Source organism: Gadus morhua, unplaced genomic scaffold (genome assembly GCF_902167405.1).
Source record: "Gadus morhua unplaced genomic scaffold, gadMor3.0, whole genome shotgun sequence".
NCBI classification, from domain to species: domain Eukaryota; kingdom Metazoa; phylum Chordata; class Actinopteri; order Gadiformes; family Gadidae; genus Gadus; species Gadus morhua.
Window position 1 is genome coordinate 68,088 of NW_021963962.1, and position 18,159 is coordinate 86,246.

Here is an 18,159-nt window from a genome sequence, read left to right on the forward strand (position 1 = left end):
CTCCCCCCCCCCCCTGCAGACGTGGTGCAGACGCCCGGCTTGACCACGCCCACTCCTCCCCCCCCTCCCCCGCTGCCGCCGGGCTCCACTGTGACCCCCACCCCCACACCAGGGGGACACCCCCCTCCTCCCCCTGCCCCCCCCCTGCCTCCCAGCTGGGCTCCTCCCACCACCGGGGCCCCGCCTCCTCCTCCCCCTCCCCCAGGACCCCCTCCCCCTCTGGGACATCCGGCCCCGCCCCCGGCCCCGCCCCTCCCCCCGGGTCTGTTCGCCCCCTCGGAGGACCGCCCCCTCTCCGGCCTGGCCGCCGCCCTCGCCGGAGCCAAGCTGCGCAAGGTGTCCCGGGTGAGTCCTGATTGGCTGCTGGGGTCCCGGGTGAGTCCTGATTGACTGCTGGGGTGACGACGTCGTGCCCTGCCGCTCTGGGTTTGGTTGTGGAGATCGCCTATGTGCCAATGACACACAGGGTTAAACTAACCCACACACAACAAAAACACAAACAGGGGCGTGCGCTGTCACACACACGTTACCGTTGGCCGCTCACACGATGCACATACTGCGGTCCTCTCCTCGTATCTCCTCCACGCACCAACCCCGGGCTGACATTAGGGTCTGGGAGGCCCTTCAGAACCCACCCATCTGTGACATCACAAATCCATCCACCTGTGACATCACAAATCCACCCATCTGTGACATCACAAATCCATCCATCTGGGACATCACAAATCCACCACTCTGTGACATTACAAATCCACCCATCTGTGACATCACAAATCCACCATTCTGTGACATCACAAATCCCCCCATCTGTGACATCACAAATCCACCTTTGACATCTAAAGTGGATCACAGTTTCTCACGCTTGTGATGTCACTGTAGGGCAGATCATCGTGCGTCTGGGTGACGTCACACGCCCACTTGTGATGTCACTAAAGGATTGACGTTGCAGGAGCTGAATTATTAGCATGTGATGTAATAATTAACTCTAATGAGACAAATTAACATGCCGGTGATTCTGTGGGGTTTCCAGGGAGAGGATGCAGGGGCGGCTCTGGCTGCAGCGATGGCGGGGGCCCTTGGGGGGAAACCGGAGGCCCGGGGGAACGGGCCTCTGCCTGGGGGAGGCGGCCTCATGGAGGAGATGAGCGCCCTGCTGGCCAGGAGGTATTACTGCAACAACACCGCTTATTTAATCAGTTTATCAAAAGAAAAAGAAATGCACTGGGCTCTCACACACTGAGTCGGAGTGGGTGACCACTGCTCTGGGTGTACATAAATACAGTACTGTTTTGAGGGATAATTGTATGTTGTTTATATCTACATTAACATTTAGGTAATTTAGCAGACGTTTTTATCCAAAGCGATTTACAATGAGGACATGTGTCAGTGTACATTTGTGGTGTTTGTATATTGATGGTATCAACGTTCTTCTTTGAATTCTACAGAAGGAGGATTGCAGACAAGGGCTCCTCTCCTGAACCAGAACAGAGATCAGTGAGTATTAAATGTACTGATTCATTGTATTATGTATTAATACATTCATTCATAAATACATGATGTGCACCTCATCGTGTGCTTAAGGCCGTGGTTGAGGCATCGGACCGATCTCTCTCTCACGTTCTGGAACATCACAACATATAATCCATAATCGGTTTTGGGTTCCATGACCATGGTAACCTTTGACCTTTCTCTCTCGTCCAATAGGAGGATGGTGATGTCAACACAACCCCTAAAGTTTCGGCCTGTAGCACGCCAGGTGAGTCTGGACGCACACCCAACAACATCACACACACACACACTGGACCACAACACACACACACAACCAACACACACACACACAGGAAAACAATACGCTATTGATTAGTAGTTTTAGTATTTGTATTGTGTAGATCATTTTGGTGATAGTAGTAGTGTAGTATTGAAGTATAGTAGTATTAGTAATAGTATAGTAGGAGTACAGTGCAGCTCGTTGTAGTAATAGGAGTGCAGTATAGTAGTATTAGTAATAGTATAGTAGTAGTACAGTGCAGCTCGTTGTAGTAATAGTAGGAGTGCAGTATAGTAGTATTAGTAATAGTATAGTAGTAGTACAGTGCAGCTCGTTGTAGTAATAGTAGGAGTGCAGTATAGTAGTATTAGTAATAGTATAGTAGTAGTACAGTGCAGCTCGTTGTAGTAATAGTAGGAGTGCAGTATAGTAGTATTAGTAATAGTATAGTAGTAGTACAGTGCAGCTCGTTGTAGTAATAGTAGGAGTGCAGTATAGTAGTATTAGTAATAGTATAGTAGTAGTACAGTGCAGCTCGTTGTAGTAATAGTAGGAGTGCAGTATAGTAGTATTAGTAATAGTATAGTAGTAGTACAGTGCAGCTCGTTGTAGTAATAGTAGGAGTGCAGTATAGTAGTATTAGTAATAGTATAGTAGGAGTACAGTGCAGCTCATTGTAGTAATAGGAGTGCAGTATAGTAGTATTAGTAATAGTATAGTAGTAGTATAGTGCAGCTCGTTGTAGTAATAGTAGGAGTGCAGTATAGTAGTATTAGTAATAGTATAGTAGTAGTACAGTGCAGCTCGTTGTAGTAATAGTAGGAGTGCAGTATAGTAGTAGTATAGTGCAGCTCGTTGTAGTAATAGGAGTGCAGTATAGTAGTAGTAGTAATAGTATAGTAGTAGTATAGTGCAGCTGGTTGTAGTAATAGTAGGAGTGCAGTATAGTAGTAGTAGTAATAGTATAGTAGTAGTACAGTGCAGCTCGTTGTAGTAATAGTATAGTAGTATAGTAGTAGCAGTAGTGCAGCTCGTTGTAGTAATAGTAGGAGTGCAGTATAGTAGTATTAGTAATAGTATAGTAGTAGTACAGTGCAGCTCGTTGTAGTAATAGTAGGAGTGCAGTATAGTAGTAGTACAGTGCAGCTCGTTGCAGTAATTGTATAGTAGTATAGTAGTAGCAGTAGTCAGCTCAATGCGGTGCTGTGTGTTCTCCAGACATGCCGAGGAAGCCATGGGAGAGGGCCAACACCATGAACGGTAGCAAGTCTCCGGTGATAGGAAGGTACGTTGTCTCCGTGCCTCCTACGCCTTCGTCACTCCTTCATCTGGTCTCAGTGTGACGTCATCACCTGTTCTCACCGCTGAACAACCCAACGCTTATATAAACGCCATTTTACCACCAAACTCAAATCTCGTTTTTAACCTTCTCTGTTTGCTGGTGATGATTACCGCTGGCCGTACTTAACACCATGTGACCGGTGACAGAGTGAGCTAACCAATGGGGTGCATCGTTAGCGCCCGGCGGCTAGCTTTAGCATGACAACACTGCTTTACCTGTTGTGCAGCTGGCTAACCTGACTAAAGCTTAGATCAGAGTCTAACCTTCTCCTGACCTCTGATCCGCTGGCGTTCTGTTGGAGAGGAGTCACAGAGGAGGATACGAACAGGTCTCCGGGTAACGGGGGCTTGTAGTGCACCATCATTTTCAGATAGCCAACCAACAGAGGTTTAACATCAGAAAGACTGAGGGTTTCACATTGTAAAGTGTAGATTTATGTGCTACAAGTTGCTAATTAGAAAAATATGTATTTTATAATAATGCCTCTGTGGTGTTTAATCAATTAGTCAATTAGTAGTTTATTGTTTGCAGATTACTTTTTTAACCATAATATGCCATCATGGAGCTGGTTGTTTGGGGCATACCACCAGGAGCTTTACTTTGAAAAGCCCCTGTTTCTGGTGCTTTACTTTTAAAAGCCCATGTTTCAGGAGCTTTACTTTGAAAAGCCCATGTTTCTGGTGCTTTACTTTTAAAAGCCTATGTTTCAGGAGCTTTTCTTTGAAAAGCCTATGTTTCAGGTGCTTTACTTTGAGAAGCCCATCTTTCAGAAGCTTTACCTTGAAAAGCCAATGTTTCAGGAGCTTTACTTTGAAAAAGACAACCTTTCAGGAGCTTTACCTTAAGGGACCCGTTTCTGAGGAGCTTTACTTTGAAAAGCCCATGTTTCTGCTACACAGAAGAGAGTCTCCGTGGAGGAATGCCATGTCTGCAGACCCCTCCAGCAGGTAGTGAGATCAGTTCAGAGGGTTTATAAGGCCCTGCTCTCTCCTCCAGGTTTGCTGTGCTGGAAGTGTTGGCTTGGTTTTGTTTTGTGAATGTTGCGGATGGAATTGAAATTCGAAACTTTGAATTGAACTTTCCAAATGATTTTGTTCCTTGCGTGTCTCTGCTGACACCGTTCTCGCGCCTGGAAGTAGGTTCTTCTGGACATGTCAGCAGGACTGTCTGTCAGTGATGACTGATAACAAACGATAGAGCCTTGTCTAATAAATTACAGACATATATTATCGTATCGTCAGCATCATGACAAAGTTCTCTGGCATCGCCTGCTGATCCTTCCAACTCCTTTTAACTACTTCTACTTTTGCTTTGGTTTTAAGTAGTTTAGTCAATAAAATGTATAAAGACTACATGTATCTAAACCAGAGTCAACCAGCCTAATAAGACCAGGATAGTTTACCTAGACTACTGTTAAGCTAGACTACATTTAAACCAGACGACCATCAACCTATAATTCCTCAACCAAACTCCCGTTAAACCATAGTAGTTGAACTACCCATACTAGTTAAACCCACACTACTCATAGTTAAACCAGACTATTTAACCAATACTAGTTAACCCAGACTTGTCAACAAGTATACAGTTAAACCAGACTAGGTAACTCAGTCTAGCTGGCCCAGACTATAGCTAACTCAGACTAGGTAAACCAGTGTATAGTTAAACCAGAATTATCAAGACTAGCCAACTAAAGAAGACTTGTTAATGGAGACACCAGTAAGGCATGGCCGACATTGAGACTTGGCACAGCCTTATCAACCGTGGTGACCCCAGGCCCACTTGGGGCTCTCTGATAAGAGACACATACACCAGGGCGGCTGGTGTGTCATTCATTTCAATACAGTAAGAGTGATGCATCCAATACATCCAAGAGCTGGCCCATTTAGTTAATGTTTTACCAGGCAAATAAACAACAAATTAAATAATCTCACTATCTATATCTACCATCTGATTGGTTGGTTTATTAGTTAGTTATTAGTTTATTAGTTAGTTATCTGTATAATAGCACCTTTATGCCCTAGTGCTTAAAGTTGTCTTAGTTAAGTTAGCTCATTAGGCCATTATCTTAATGTATATTATCGTAGTGCATATTTAGCTCACTATGTGGTCAGCTTACTGTGTATTTAGCTTACTATGTATTTAGCAGAATACTATGTCATTATCTTACTTTATATTTAGCAAACTGTGTATTTAGCTTATTATGTGGTAGGCTTAGTTTGAATTCAGCTTAATGAGCATTTAGCAGTATGCTATGCAGCTTTCGTACTGCTTATTTATCCTACAGTGTATTTAGCTAACAATGGCCTTAGTTTACTGCATTTTTAGCTAACTATTTAGTGAGCTTGCTATGCCATTATCTTACTACTGTGTTAACGTACTGCCTAGTTCCTTGATAAGGTGACGCAGTAACCCTATTGGATAGTTATCATGTCATACAGCGTGACGCCGGCTCCTTGGACGCTTTAGTGTAGATCAATTGTGCGTGTGGGTTGGCGTCTTGGTTTCTGCATGTGTAAGACTGAGTTGACATGCATGTTAACCTGCGTCAGACTGCATCCTCTCTCTCCACTGATACAACTACAGTTGGCACACCGGCTATGAACTACACCTATAAATATACTTATAAATACGTTCTGACGGTTTATAGCTATATTTATATTGTTGTAAATGACAGCTTTATGGTTATTAGTTCATGAATATATCTCATGAACTATATTTTAACATGAAATTGATGAGCAACTGCTGCTCTTCTGTCTTCCTTCTCTCTCTGTCTCAGTGTGCAGTTTAATAGTCTCTCTCTCTGTCTCTCCATCAGTGTGTGGGGTTTAATAGTCTCTCTCTCTGTCTCTCCATCAGTGTGTGGGGTGTAATAGTCTCTCTCTCTCTCTGTCTCTCCATCAGTGTGTGGGGTGTAATAGTCTCTCTCTCTCTGTCTCTCAGGCCTAGGTCTACTAATAGTCTCTCTCTCTGTCTCTCAGGCCTAGGTCAGTGTAATAGTCTCTCTCTAGGTCTACTAATAGTCTCTCTCTCTCTGTCTCTCAGGCCTAGGTCTACTAATAGTCTCTCTCTCTCTGTCTCTCAGGCCTAGGTCTACTAATAGTCTCTCTCTCTGTCTCTCAGGCCTAGGTCTACTAATAGTCTCTCTCTCTCTGTCTCTCAGGCCTAGGTCTACTAATAGTCTCTCTCTCTCTCTGTCTCTCAGGCCTAGGTCTACTAATAGTCTCTCTCTCTCTGTCTCTCAGGCCTAGGTCTACTAATAGTCTCTCTCTCTGTCTCTCAGGCCTAGGTCTACTAATAGTCTCTCTCTCTCTGTCTCTCAGGTCTAGGTCTACTAATAGTCTCTCTCTCTGTCTCTCAGGCCTAGGTCTACTAATAGTCTCTCTCTCTGTCTCTCAGGCCTAGGTCTACTAATAGTCTCTCTCTCTGTCTCTCAGGCCTAGGTCTACTAATAGTCTCTCTCTCTGTCTCTCAGGCCTAGGTCAGTGTAATAGTCTCTCTCTCTGTCTCTCAGGCCTAGGTCTACTAATAGTCTCTCTCTCTCTGTCTCTCAGGCCTAGGTCAGTGTAATAGTCTCTCTCAGTCTCTCAGGCCTAGGTCAGTGTAATAGTCTCTCTCTCTCTTTCTCTCAGGCCTAGGTCTACTCCTCCCCCGACTGGATCTCTTAGTGCCAACGGAGTGTCGGCCGAACCGCTCGACTACGACCGCTTGAAACAGGTCAGTTTTCACTTTAAACCGGTTTAAACTGGTCAGTTCTCTTCACACTGGTGAAAGTCATTTATATCTTTAAACTGGTTATAACAGGTCAGTTATCTTAAATTGGGGAAGGTCAGCTCGCTCTTATAACCTGTTTAAGTTGGTCAGTTCTCTGTAAAGGTTTAAACATGTCACTGTTAATCAATGAACTAGACTCCAGTCTGATATCCTCCTCCTCCTGTTTCAGGACATTCTGGATGAGATGAGGAAGGAGCTGTCAAAACTAAAAGAAGAGCTCATTGATGGTACCACACACACATGCACTCAAGCTCTCTCACGTGCACACAAATACAAGCACACCCACACGAAAACGCCCGCACACACGCACACACAAAAGGATGGCTCTGTAGACAAAAACACACAATAGTGCTAACTCTCCCTTTTCAATTTCCCCTCCCTCTGTCTCTGTTTCCAACTCCTCCCTCTCTCTCTCAAACTCCTCCCCTCTCTCTGTCTCTCCTCCCTCTCTCTCTCCCCTCTCCTCCCTCTCTCCCAATCCTCTCCCCTCTCTCTCCCCCCCCCCTCTCTCTATCTCTCCTCCCCCTCTTGTCTCTCCTTGTCTCTCCTCCCTCTCTTCCCTCTCTCTCGTCCCTCTCTCCTCCCTCCCCCCCCCCCCTCCCTGTATCCCCCAGCGATCCGAGAGGAGCTGGGGAAGTCCAGCACGGCGTAGAGGCGTGACAACTTCCTGTTCCAACACATCTACTTCCTGTTGAGCTGGCATCGAACCCAGACCCCTCGGAGCGACAGCGACCACCACCACCACCACCACCGCGGGGGTTACCATGACAACAGATCAACCAATCAGGAGGACAGTGATGTCTTTATGCAAGATGGCGTCTCTGTGCAGGGGGGTGGGGGAGACGGACAGACCCCCCCCCGAGGATACTGTTGAACGAGTCTGTTTCCCATAATGCCATAGGGTAGCGAGCGTGTGTGTGAGTATGTGTGTGCGTGAGTGTGAGAGTGAAGGGGGGGTGGGGGTGTCTGTCCACACCTACAGGACTCTGATAACTCTGTCTTCCTTCAACAATATTTTAATCTCAATATGTACAAAAGAGAGTAAAAACAAAACTATTTAGAAAAAAAAAAGTGTAAATCTATAAACCAACCATGTTTGTGTTGACGTGTAGAAGCGAGGCCGGTATGAAGTAGCTAATCACTCTCCGCGGGTCACTTCACGGTCCCGCCTCTCTTTCTCTCTCTCTGTGACCTCACGGCCTTCTGTCAGACAGGAAGTCCCTCCCTCCTGCCCTCCGTGTCGCCCCGTGGCGAGGACTCACGCCGCCGTAGCTTTCTACCAAACCTTTCATCAACAAGTGCTGATTTCTAACCGTTAGCGTGCTAAGCCTCCGCGGCCGGCCACGTAGATCGAGTTATTTGAGCTTTTACCGTGTGCAAAGCGACTTAAAACGCGCGTCTTAATTTGAACTTTGAACCAGCTCTCTGGCGCCCCCAAGCTGTGCACGTGGGATTGTTTGTTTTTTATTATAGAACTACGGTGAAAGACGTCAAACTGCCAAGACATGAGGCCCATCTAGGACAGTTTATCACGAGCAATAAGTGTAGCATGAGTCTAAACATCTCCACACGTCCCCTCCAACACCCCCCACCCCCCAGAGAGAGACTAAATACCTATCCTCTAAAAATTTGCAGAAAATGTTTGTCTTTTTTTTTCTTTGGTTTAATATTTAACTTCCTAAATATAAACCCCTTTTTAAACCCTTCTCATTTCATGCATTTTTTTGTTCCTATGAAAATCCGGATGCTGATGTGTGTGTCAGCCATGTGTGACCCCATAGGAGTCCAGGGGTAAAGAACCTGTGTGTCAGCCATGTGTGACCCCATAGGAGTCCAGGGGTAAAGAACCTGTGTGTCAGCCATGTGTGACCCCATAGGAGTCCAGGGGTAAAGAACCTGTGTGGAGACGGGACTGGGCCCATGCCACCGCCACTGGGCCGCATCATGTATTGTTTCTTTTTACTTTTATTCTGCCTTCTCCTGTCATCAAAACCTAATAACGATATGCCTGAGAAGTGTTGGTTGGTTCTGAAGTGTTTAAGGTCGGAGGTCATAGGTCAGAGTAGGTACAATCATCAGAAAGAGTCTAGTCGACACCATGACCTCGGCTGTAAGGTACCAGAGATATACACGGTACCAGAAATAAAGTACACAAGGTACCAAAAATAATGTGTACAAGGTACCAGAAATAAAGTATGTAAGGTACCAGTAATACCGTAGGCTATGTAAGGTAGCAAACAAAACACACAAAGTACCATTGATAATGAGGTGCTCTGGTATTTATTATGCGGCCTTCGGTCAGAGGAGGTTGTTGAAGGGAAAGGAGGGGAGGCGTACACTCAGGAGAGAAGGGGTACACTCTCAGGAGAGAAGGGGTACACTCAGGAGAGAAGGGGTACACTCAGGAGAGAAGGGGTACACTCTCAGGAGAGAAGGGGTGCACCTTAAGAAGAGAAGGGGTACACTCTCAGGAGAGAAGGGGTACACTCAGGAGAGAAGAGGTACACTCTCAGAAGAGAAGGGGTACACTCTGAGAAGAGAAGGGGTACACTCTCAGAAGAGAAGGGGTACACTCTGAGAAGAGAAGGGGTACGGAGACCAGAGGATCCGAATCACTCCACAAAGTCGCCTTTTTTTTTTCTTTGTCTGTTTTACCTGCTATATCGGGGTCCCCACTGGGAAAGTATATGGTTTTCACATGGTTTCCTCTATCTGTGATACGAGATGGTTTGTGCCTTGTTCTGAAGTCTAACATGTTGAAGATTTAAATGACTAATGTTGATATAGGGACACATTATCTTTGTTGTTTCATTGTCCACTATTTTCCCCGCCTCTGCATCACCTTCCTGCTTTTATATAGTTCATTTATTTATGTAAAACGGCGACTTTGCGTACTGTTTGACGTTGGGGAGTTGAAACCGGGGGGACCACTTTGAAAGCTAGCAGGCTTGTTCGGACCCTGCTACAAACCCTGGGTGCCTCTGAACCCTGAACCCTATCGGACATCAAACCCTCCTCCTAGAGAGCAGACCAACACCTCGGATTATTATGGGATGCGGACGGCGTCGGCAGAATCCACGGGAGCGTTTGCAGTCAGAAGACGATGTAATCATCCACATTGTAGGCTACCATACTGTTGTCATGTTACCTAGAATTTTCTTACATGCTAACATATTGTTTTGTTTGAATAAAAAAATAAAAAAATGCAATACACGAACATTGGCGTCGATAGATCTTGGGCCCCGATTCAATTCCCCCCAGCCCTGATGTGATTCAGCCTCGGAGAGGAGCGGCAAGTCATTGTGGCCTAATGATAAAGTTAAGGCTGACTCTGTACACAACGCACACATTGTTGTTAGGAATTCTATCAATTGATAGCTAGAAAGGCCTTACCTGACTTAAACAACAAGAACAAGTCACATACAGAGCCATAAGGGCACTCCAGTCACTGACTATAGGCTTAACATACTTACAAATATTACTTTTTAACAATATAGAGAGGAAGCAGAGAGGAGAGAGAAAGAAGAGGATGGAGAGGAGAGTTAACGAGACAAAGTCACGTCAACACCGGTGAGAATCTTTACATGTGTTCACTGTGACCTTTGAGTTATGTCAGCAAAAAAGATTAGTTTGTATGGCGGAAATTAAAATAAATTTATTATTTCATCCACTAAGCTTCAAATTACAATTGTCAAGTGATTTTAATCCTATGAACAATCTCAAAATGTGATAAAATTAGGGTTTCTCAAATGCACACACATTTCATTTTATTTTCTCAGGAGAGATTCCCCAGACACGTTAGACACCACTACTAGCCTATGGGGGCCCAGCCCCCCAATGTTTTCATTTGCCAAAGACGCCCCTGTAATCGACCGGAAGCATGTTAATCATTTCCCGTAACGCGTGGGTGTTTGAAGCATGTTTGAAGAGGTGCTTGTGTGTTGGGCGGTGGTACCAGTCAACCTCCTGAGGGCGCCCGTAGCTGCTGAGCCGTGTCGCTGTGCGTGAGAGAGAAACGTGCTTCCTCGGTCTGCCTGTTGTTGATCCCCGCCCGGGAGTTGGCTTCCCCGGTCGCGGTCTCTGGTCCCGGCCAGAGAGCAGGACAGAGCGGGGAATACGTTTGAGATGTTGCGGTGAGATCTGACTTCCTACAGTCTGCAGTGCAGATGTAGTTCATTTGAGGTTTTGGTCACATTGCACTTGTTGCACTCATGCTGCAACACACACCCGCATGCACCAAGACCACCCTCATGCATCTGCACCCAAACAAACAATAGTGCAACCTAACATACCCTCATGCACCCTAACATGCACCCATGCATAAACTAACGCACCAATACATAAATCCTGTAATAAATGTTGTTTGAAATGTTATAAAGTTAATCGGACACGAGTAAAACCAAAAAGCCTTGACATAATAACGACCAATCCCGGCTCTTGTTATAAATCCTAAATCCACCAATGAGAACGCAGAACAGTTTGAATTGAACGCTGCGCCGACCAATCAGCGGCCTTCGCGCCATGAAGCCACTGGCGGACTCGGTGACCAGGGAGGGAGATCTCGCTCTACGTCAACGTTGAACGAGTCGGCCTTTTGAAATTAATTTCCACTCTTTAAGTATCGTTTCGGCCATAAAAGGATCTTAAATTGTATTTTATTCAGTGGGAAACGCGTCACATAAAGGTGAGTTAATTTGAGCTTTTGCATGTTTTTATTACTTATTGTTGCTCTTCGGTTCGCCCTCTTTGTTGGGGAATAGGAGCTTAACTGACGCTGGCTGTTTCTCGTCGATGTGCGTCTATTTCCCGGTCGTCTAACGGGTCTTTACAGAGAGGGCTCCGACTAATTCAGGGAGGACTAACGGGTTACCGGGCTCCGACTACACTCTTGTGGAGTAACTTTTTTGACAACACAACCAGGTTTCCTTAAATAAACCGCGTTATTTGTTCTATAACCAGCACTGATATTAGAACGTTACCTGGGCAACGACTGTACCTCGTATCACTATTCGGCTGAACCCGGTCAATGTTTGACCCGTCCTTGGCCGGGTTATTAGGAGATTAGCGCCAGGGGATAGACCGTGGACTACTACGGCTCGGTGGATCGAACCCGCAGTTCCGTTAGTTCATCGAAGAAGGCCACTTTACTCCGGCCCCTTGTGCAGGAACCACCAGTCCATTCATAAACATAAATATGTATGAATACGACAGAGACAAAAAACGAGTCGTAGGAGGGGGAGCGGAGGGAACACGTCACGCTTTCAAATCCCCGAACCCCGCCGCCGCCGCGGAGAACCGAACCCGGGTGTTGGGATGTGAGCAAGTGCTATAGTGAGTAACAACGAGTCTCCTGAGGGAGAAAGGAGGGAAAACGTCACGGGGTCAAACCGATTCCACTCTCCGCGGCAGCTGCGGGGCTCGGGGATTTGAACGCGGGACGTTTTCCCTCCCTTGCGCCGCGGTGCCCTCAAAAGACAGGGGCGACCTTTGCATTGCAGATAGGCGTGCAGGGTTAATAAGTATCGATGTAAACTGAATTATGTGGTCTCTTGATTACCAACCCGACACTCCTCCAGAACCAACTACTGCCTGTGTGTATTGAATCTCAATTCGATGATAATTAAAATCGATCCACAAGAACACGATTCACTCTTCTAACATTTGGTTTTACTATCCCACTATCAGTATTATTATTCTTAATCCACTCTAGCCACATAAACCCGTGTCTGTTATTTAAATTTGGGGTTTAACCACGCCGAGTTAAAGATTAAATTACAACACAGTTAACATGCACAATGGTTAAATCCCACCGTCCATTGTACTGGTATAATAATCCCCATTGATCTGCTAATGGGAAGTTCGTTAGTGTATTACAACACTGCTTATGTGATACTTTTTCTCTACGGCTTTCTCGCAAGTAATTTTTGGCAGATTTTACAATGTTAGGAATGGATATGAGTCCAAGTGTCACCCAGTTATAGTTTCCCTTCATCTCACGCATCAAAAGGCGTTTATGGGTGAAAGTGAGAGGCAGCTCCGAGGCTCCTCCTCCCCGCGGGGCGGGCCGGGGGCAGCTCGGGGCTCGGTCCGACCGGAGCCTCTCCATGCTGGTGTTGTATGGAAGCTGTCTGGACGGGAAGCCTACACAGAGAGCTGCAGCATGGGGTGTGTTTGGTGTGGAATCTCTGCCCTGGGGCTGAATATGAATGGCTTGTCTAGAAGTTAATCTCGGGAGTTATTGCTTTAGGGCGTTTCCTCGGTTTCCCCTTTGCGTGATGTTTCGAGCTGTTTCAGTGCATGTGTGTGTCTATCTGTTGGTTGTGTTATGTTTTAAAGATCATTGGAATGGGAGGTATTCGTATGCTATGTTCTGCAGTGGACTGTGTGTACTGGGTTGTGTGTTGATGTGTTAGTATGTTGTTGGGTATTTTGGTTGTGTTTTTATCTGCTGGTTGTGTCTTTGAGGGAGCTGTTCATCCTTCATGTTGGGCACTGACCCTACATGGCCCAGGCTGCTCTGACTTCCACATGGGTGCTCACCCAACAGGAAACACAAAATAATCCTTCAATCTGAATGGTTTGGCTCTTCTGACAAACGTTTTTTGAATATAGCTTTCCCAGAGTAATTATGACAGTGAATGGACGGTAGGCCGTATAACCATGGAGCCACTTTTGGTCTGGCCTATCGAGTTCACACATCAAAATAGACCTGGCATTGCGTTAACATCTACTGCTAGCTTTGCTGCTCTGGAAGTGTTAGCATCATGTTTAAATGTCATCCCCTGGACAGTCATCCCAGCAGTACTGTAGTGCAGCGGAAGAGTTATACTGCTGCAGTTATATTATTTACTAATGTCATATTTCCTTTTGATGAACTTGATTGATTACTAGCAGGTTGTTGCCATCTATGTGTAGTTGGTAGGTCTGGTGCTGAGTGGGTCGGTCCAGCAGTGGGTGGTCCTTGTTGTGGTTGTGGCTGCGGTCTGGTAGTACGGCTAGTGGTTGGTAGGTCTGGTAGTGCGGCTAGTGGTTGGTAGGTCTGGTAGTGGGTAGGTCTGGTAGTTTGTGGGTCTGGTAGTTTGTAGGTCTGGTAGTTTGTAGGGTTGGTAGTTGTTCTACTAGTTGGTGGGTCTGGTAGTTTGTAGGTCTTGTAGTGGGTAGGGTTGGTAGTTCTACTAGTTTGTGGGTCTGGTAGTTTGTAGGTCTTGTAGTGGGTAGGGTTGGTAGTTGTTCTACTAGTTTGTGGGTCTGGTAGTTTGTAGGTCTTGTAGTGGGTAGGGTTGGTACTTGGTAGTTGTTCTACTAGTTGGTGGGTCTGGTAGTTTGTAGTTCTTGTAGTGGGTAGGGTTGGTAGTTCTACTAGTTTGTGGGTCTGGTAGTTTGTAGGTCTTGTAGTGGGTAGGGTTGGTAGTTGTTCTACTAGTTGGTGGGTCTGGTAGTTTGTAGGTCTTGTAGTGGGTAGGGTTGGTAGTTGTTCTACTAGTTGGTGGGTCTGGTAGTTTGTAGGTCTTGTAGTGGGTAGGGTTGGTAGTTGTTCTACTAGTTGGTGGGTCTGGTAGTTTGTAGGTCTTGTAGTGGGTAGGGTTGGTAGTTGTTCTACTAGTTGGTGGGTCTGGTAGTTTGTAGGTCTTGTAGTGGGTAGGGTTGGTAGTTGTTCTACTAGTTGGTGGGTCTGGTAGTTTGTAGGTCTTGTAGTGGGTAGGGTTGGTAGTTCTACTAGTTTGTGGGTCTGGTAGTTTGTAGGTCTTGTAGTGGGTAGGGTTGGTAGTTCTACTAGTTTGTGGGTCTGGTAGTTTGTAGGTCTTGTAGTGGGTAGGGTTGGTAGTTGTTCTACTAGTTGGTGGGTCTGGTAGTTTGTAGGTCTTGTAGTGGGTAGGGTTGGTAGTTGTTCTACTAGTTGGTGGGTCTGGTAGTTTGTAGGTCTTGTAGTGGGTAGGGTTGGTAGTTCTACTAGTTGGTGGGTCTGGTAGTTTGTAGGTCTTGTAGTGGGTAGGGTTGGTAGTTCTACTAGTTTGTGGGTCTGGTAGTTTGTAGGTCTTGTAGTGGGTAGGGTTGGTAGTTGTTCTACTAGTTGGTGGGTCTGGTAGTTTGTAGGTCTTGTAGTGGGTAGGGTTGGTAGTTGTTCTACTAGTTGGGGGGTCTGGTAGTTTGTAGGTCTTGTAGTGGGTAGGGTTGGTAGTTGTTCTACTAGTTGGTGGGTCTGGTAGTTTGTAGGTCTTGTAGTGGGTAGGGTTGGTAGTTGTTCTACTAGTTGGTGGGTAGGGTTGGTAGCTTGCAGGCCCAGTGGTAGTCCTGGGAGTGTTTGGGTAGAGCTGGTGGGGCCGTGCGTGTCAGCAGTTCTCCAGGGAGGTGTTGTAGTGACAGCCACCCCGGACTGCTGAGCTGGCCTCCCCTCTGCCTTTGTGTCGCCATACCATAATAATGGGTTAGTGGTTTAGCATGGAAGGCCTAGTAACGGTGACGCAATACGTAACCACTCTGTCTACTGTACTAGGCTGGCGTGATACCGGCTGTGGTTTATATAGCGGTAATAATAATAATAGTATACTATTCATATATAATCATCTATAATACTCATATTAATATAAATAGATAGCAGGGTTCAGTCCAAAGACCACCAGCTGGTCCTGATTCAGGTCTTATTATCTGTTATTAATACTGAACCTCTTTCTGCTAAAAAAACCAATCCTCTGTACTCCATCCCGGTGTTGACCTCAGTGTGTCCCGGTGTTGACCTCAGTGTGTCCCGGTGTTGACCTCAGTGTGTCCCGGTGTTGACCTCAGTGTGTCCCGGTGTTGACCTCAGTGTGTCCCGGTGTTGCCCTCAGTGTGTCCCGGTGTTGCCCTCAGTGTGTCCCGGTGTTGCCCTCAGTGTGTCCCGGTGTTGCCCTCAGTGTGTCCCGGTGTTGACCTCAGTGTGTCCCGGTGTTGACCTCAGTGTGTCCCGGTGTTGACGTCCGTGTGTCCCGGTGTTGACCTCAGTGTGTCCCGGTGTTGACCTCAGTGTGTCCCGGTGTTGACCTCAGTGTGTCCCGGTGTTGACCTCAGTGTGTCCCGGTGTTGACCTCAGTGTGTCCCGGTGTTGACCTCAGTGTGTCCCGGTGTTGACGTCCGTGTGTCCCGGTGTTGACCTCAGTGTGTCCTGGTGTTGACCTCAGTGTGTCCTGGTGTTCCTCCAGACCAGTGAGGATGCCGCCGCCGCGCTACCAGAACGGGGACACGGTGATGGGCCGCTGGCCGGGCAGCAACCTCTTCTACGAGGTCAAGGTGCTGAGCTACGGCGCCCGGGAGCAGCTCTACACCGTCATCTACAAGGACGGCACGGAGCTGGAGCTCAGCGAGCAGGACATCAAGGTACCGCCGTCCCCACGCCAACCGCAGCATCCCAGCACGCGTCCAGCCCATTCGGCTCGCAGTTTCTGAAGAAGCAAACCAGTTTGTTTATACTTTATAAAGCAAATGTTCCCGTCTTCACACATCAAAACATGCGTTGATGCAGCAGGAGAAGCTAACCTTATTATTTACACTCCAAAGCACACCGACTGGTATACTGTAGAGCTTAGATCGGGCCCAGAAAATAAAGCCCGACCCGGCCCGAGCCCGTGCACGTTCTGTCCGAGCCCGGCCCGACCCGACACATTAACCGTAATTATGAGCCCGAGCCCGATTTCAACCCAACATTTTTTTTAATAGGCCTACATATGTAACTTTGTACACATTTGTTACTAGGCCTACTCTGCTAAATATATATGTAAGGGATAATGTATAGAACGCTGGTCATTATCGGGAAAATAACCCCCGACCGGGCGAGCAGTACACCGACGCGCAGCGAAGGTCTCTTGCTTCGCCCTGAAGGGGCTTATTTTAAATAATGACCGGCGACGTTCTATACATTATCCCGCTTATTGCACGGCTACTTGCCAAAACGAAAAAATAACTTCACATGGTTGTCTTTTTACAATTTATTCGTTAGCAGCATTCGTAGTGTTGATCAGCAGAGAAATAATTTGTCCGCAAAGACATTGACGTCGCTTAGCAACGGAAGACGCTTACTACCCATGCAAGTGAACGGAGCGTTCCACGGCATTGAGAAGACCCTTGTAATAATGGCCTAGAATATTAATAATAAACCAATGATAAAAATTAAAATAAAAACGCTCGATCAAACGCCCGGCCCGACCCGGCCCGAGGATAGTGGTGGGTAATATCGGCCCGGGCAGAGAATCTAAAGGGTTTAAACGCATGTCCGTCTGGTCCTCCTGGGGTTAGACCACATGTCCGTCTGGTCCTCCTGGGGTTAGACCACATGTCCGTCTGGTCCTCCTGGGGTTAGACCACATGTCCATCTGGTCCTCCTGGGGTTAGACCACATGTCCGTCTGGTCCACCCTGGGGTTAGACCACATGTCCGTCTGGTCCTCCTGGGGTTAGACCACATGTCTGTCTGGTCCTCCTGGGGTTAGACCACATGTCTGTCTGGTCCTCCTGGGGTTTAAACACATGTCCGTCTGGTCCTCCTGGGGTTAGACCACATGTCCGTCTGGTCCTCCTGGGGTTAGACCACATGTCCGTCTGGTCCTCCTGGGGTTAGACCACATGTACGTCTGGTCCACCCTGGGGTTAGACCACATGTCCGTCTGGTCCTCCTGGGGTTAGACCACATGTCTGTCTGGTCCTCCTGGGGTTAGACCACATGTCTGTCTGGTCCTCCTGGGGTTTAAACACATGTCCGTCTGGTCCTCCTGGGGTTAGACCACATGTCCGTCTGGTCCTCCTGGGGTTAGACCACATGTCCATCTGGTCCTCCTGGGGTTAGACCACATGTCCGTCTGGTCCTCCTGGGGTTAGACCACATGTCCGTCTGGTCCTCCTGGGGTTAGACCACATGTCTGTCTGGTCCTCCTGGGGTTAGACCACATGTCCGACCAGACTCTCGTACTTCACTTCATTTCATTTCATTTGTACAGAGAGTCTGGACCTAATCAATTGACAAACGTTAACTCACTTGAAGGCGGGTGTCTGTTGAAGTTTAAAATGATTGGATCTGCCCAGTGCCACTTTGGATCTGCCATAACCAATCGCTAACGTTTGGTTGTGACGTATGTCATGCGCCGGGAATCACGCGCAGGTTGTACACAAACCAAACACCTTGCGCGTCTGCACGAAAATGTCCGTCAACGACAGCTGCAGGTTTTGTTGGTCGAATTTAATTTATCGGGGAAAAATTGCACATTGTAAATCAATATTTCATAGTAAGGCCAGAGATGATGTATGCAGTA

General features: G+C 47.0%; 2 protein-coding genes across 7 annotated transcripts in view; both read left to right on the forward strand.

Annotated features, from left to right (window-relative positions):
• Nucleotides 1-222: 222 nt before the first annotated feature.
• On the forward strand, nucleotides 223-10,098 carry LOC115538258 (protein enabled homolog). The gene is made up of 9 exons (XM_030349936.1): nucleotides 223-345; nucleotides 1,031-1,164; nucleotides 1,446-1,494; nucleotides 1,705-1,756; nucleotides 2,987-3,053; nucleotides 4,010-4,057; nucleotides 6,740-6,824; nucleotides 7,051-7,108; nucleotides 7,496-10,098. The coding sequence occupies exons 2-9, from the start codon at nucleotides 1,064-1,066 to the stop codon at nucleotides 7,531-7,533; spliced, it is 498 nt and encodes a 165-aa protein (XP_030205796.1). The 5' UTR covers nucleotides 223-345; nucleotides 1,031-1,063; the 3' UTR covers nucleotides 7,534-10,098.
• Nucleotides 10,099-11,409: 1,311 nt separating this feature from the next.
• lbr (lamin B receptor) overlaps nucleotides 11,410-18,159 on the forward strand; it is a 32,785-nt gene continuing 26,035 nt past the window's right edge. For 5 of the 6 annotated variants that reach the window (XM_030349932.1, XM_030349930.1, XM_030349928.1 and 2 more), the window contains exons 1-2: nucleotides 12,880-13,046; nucleotides 16,061-16,235. In XM_030349932.1, coding sequence (XP_030205792.1) covers nucleotides 12,895-13,046; nucleotides 16,061-16,235 — 327 coding nt within the window. In that variant the 5' untranslated portion in view covers nucleotides 12,880-12,894. Of the gene's footprint in view, nucleotides 11,566-12,879; nucleotides 13,047-16,060; nucleotides 16,236-18,159 lie in introns of those variants that run through there. The other variant, XM_030349933.1, reaches the window with a different exon arrangement.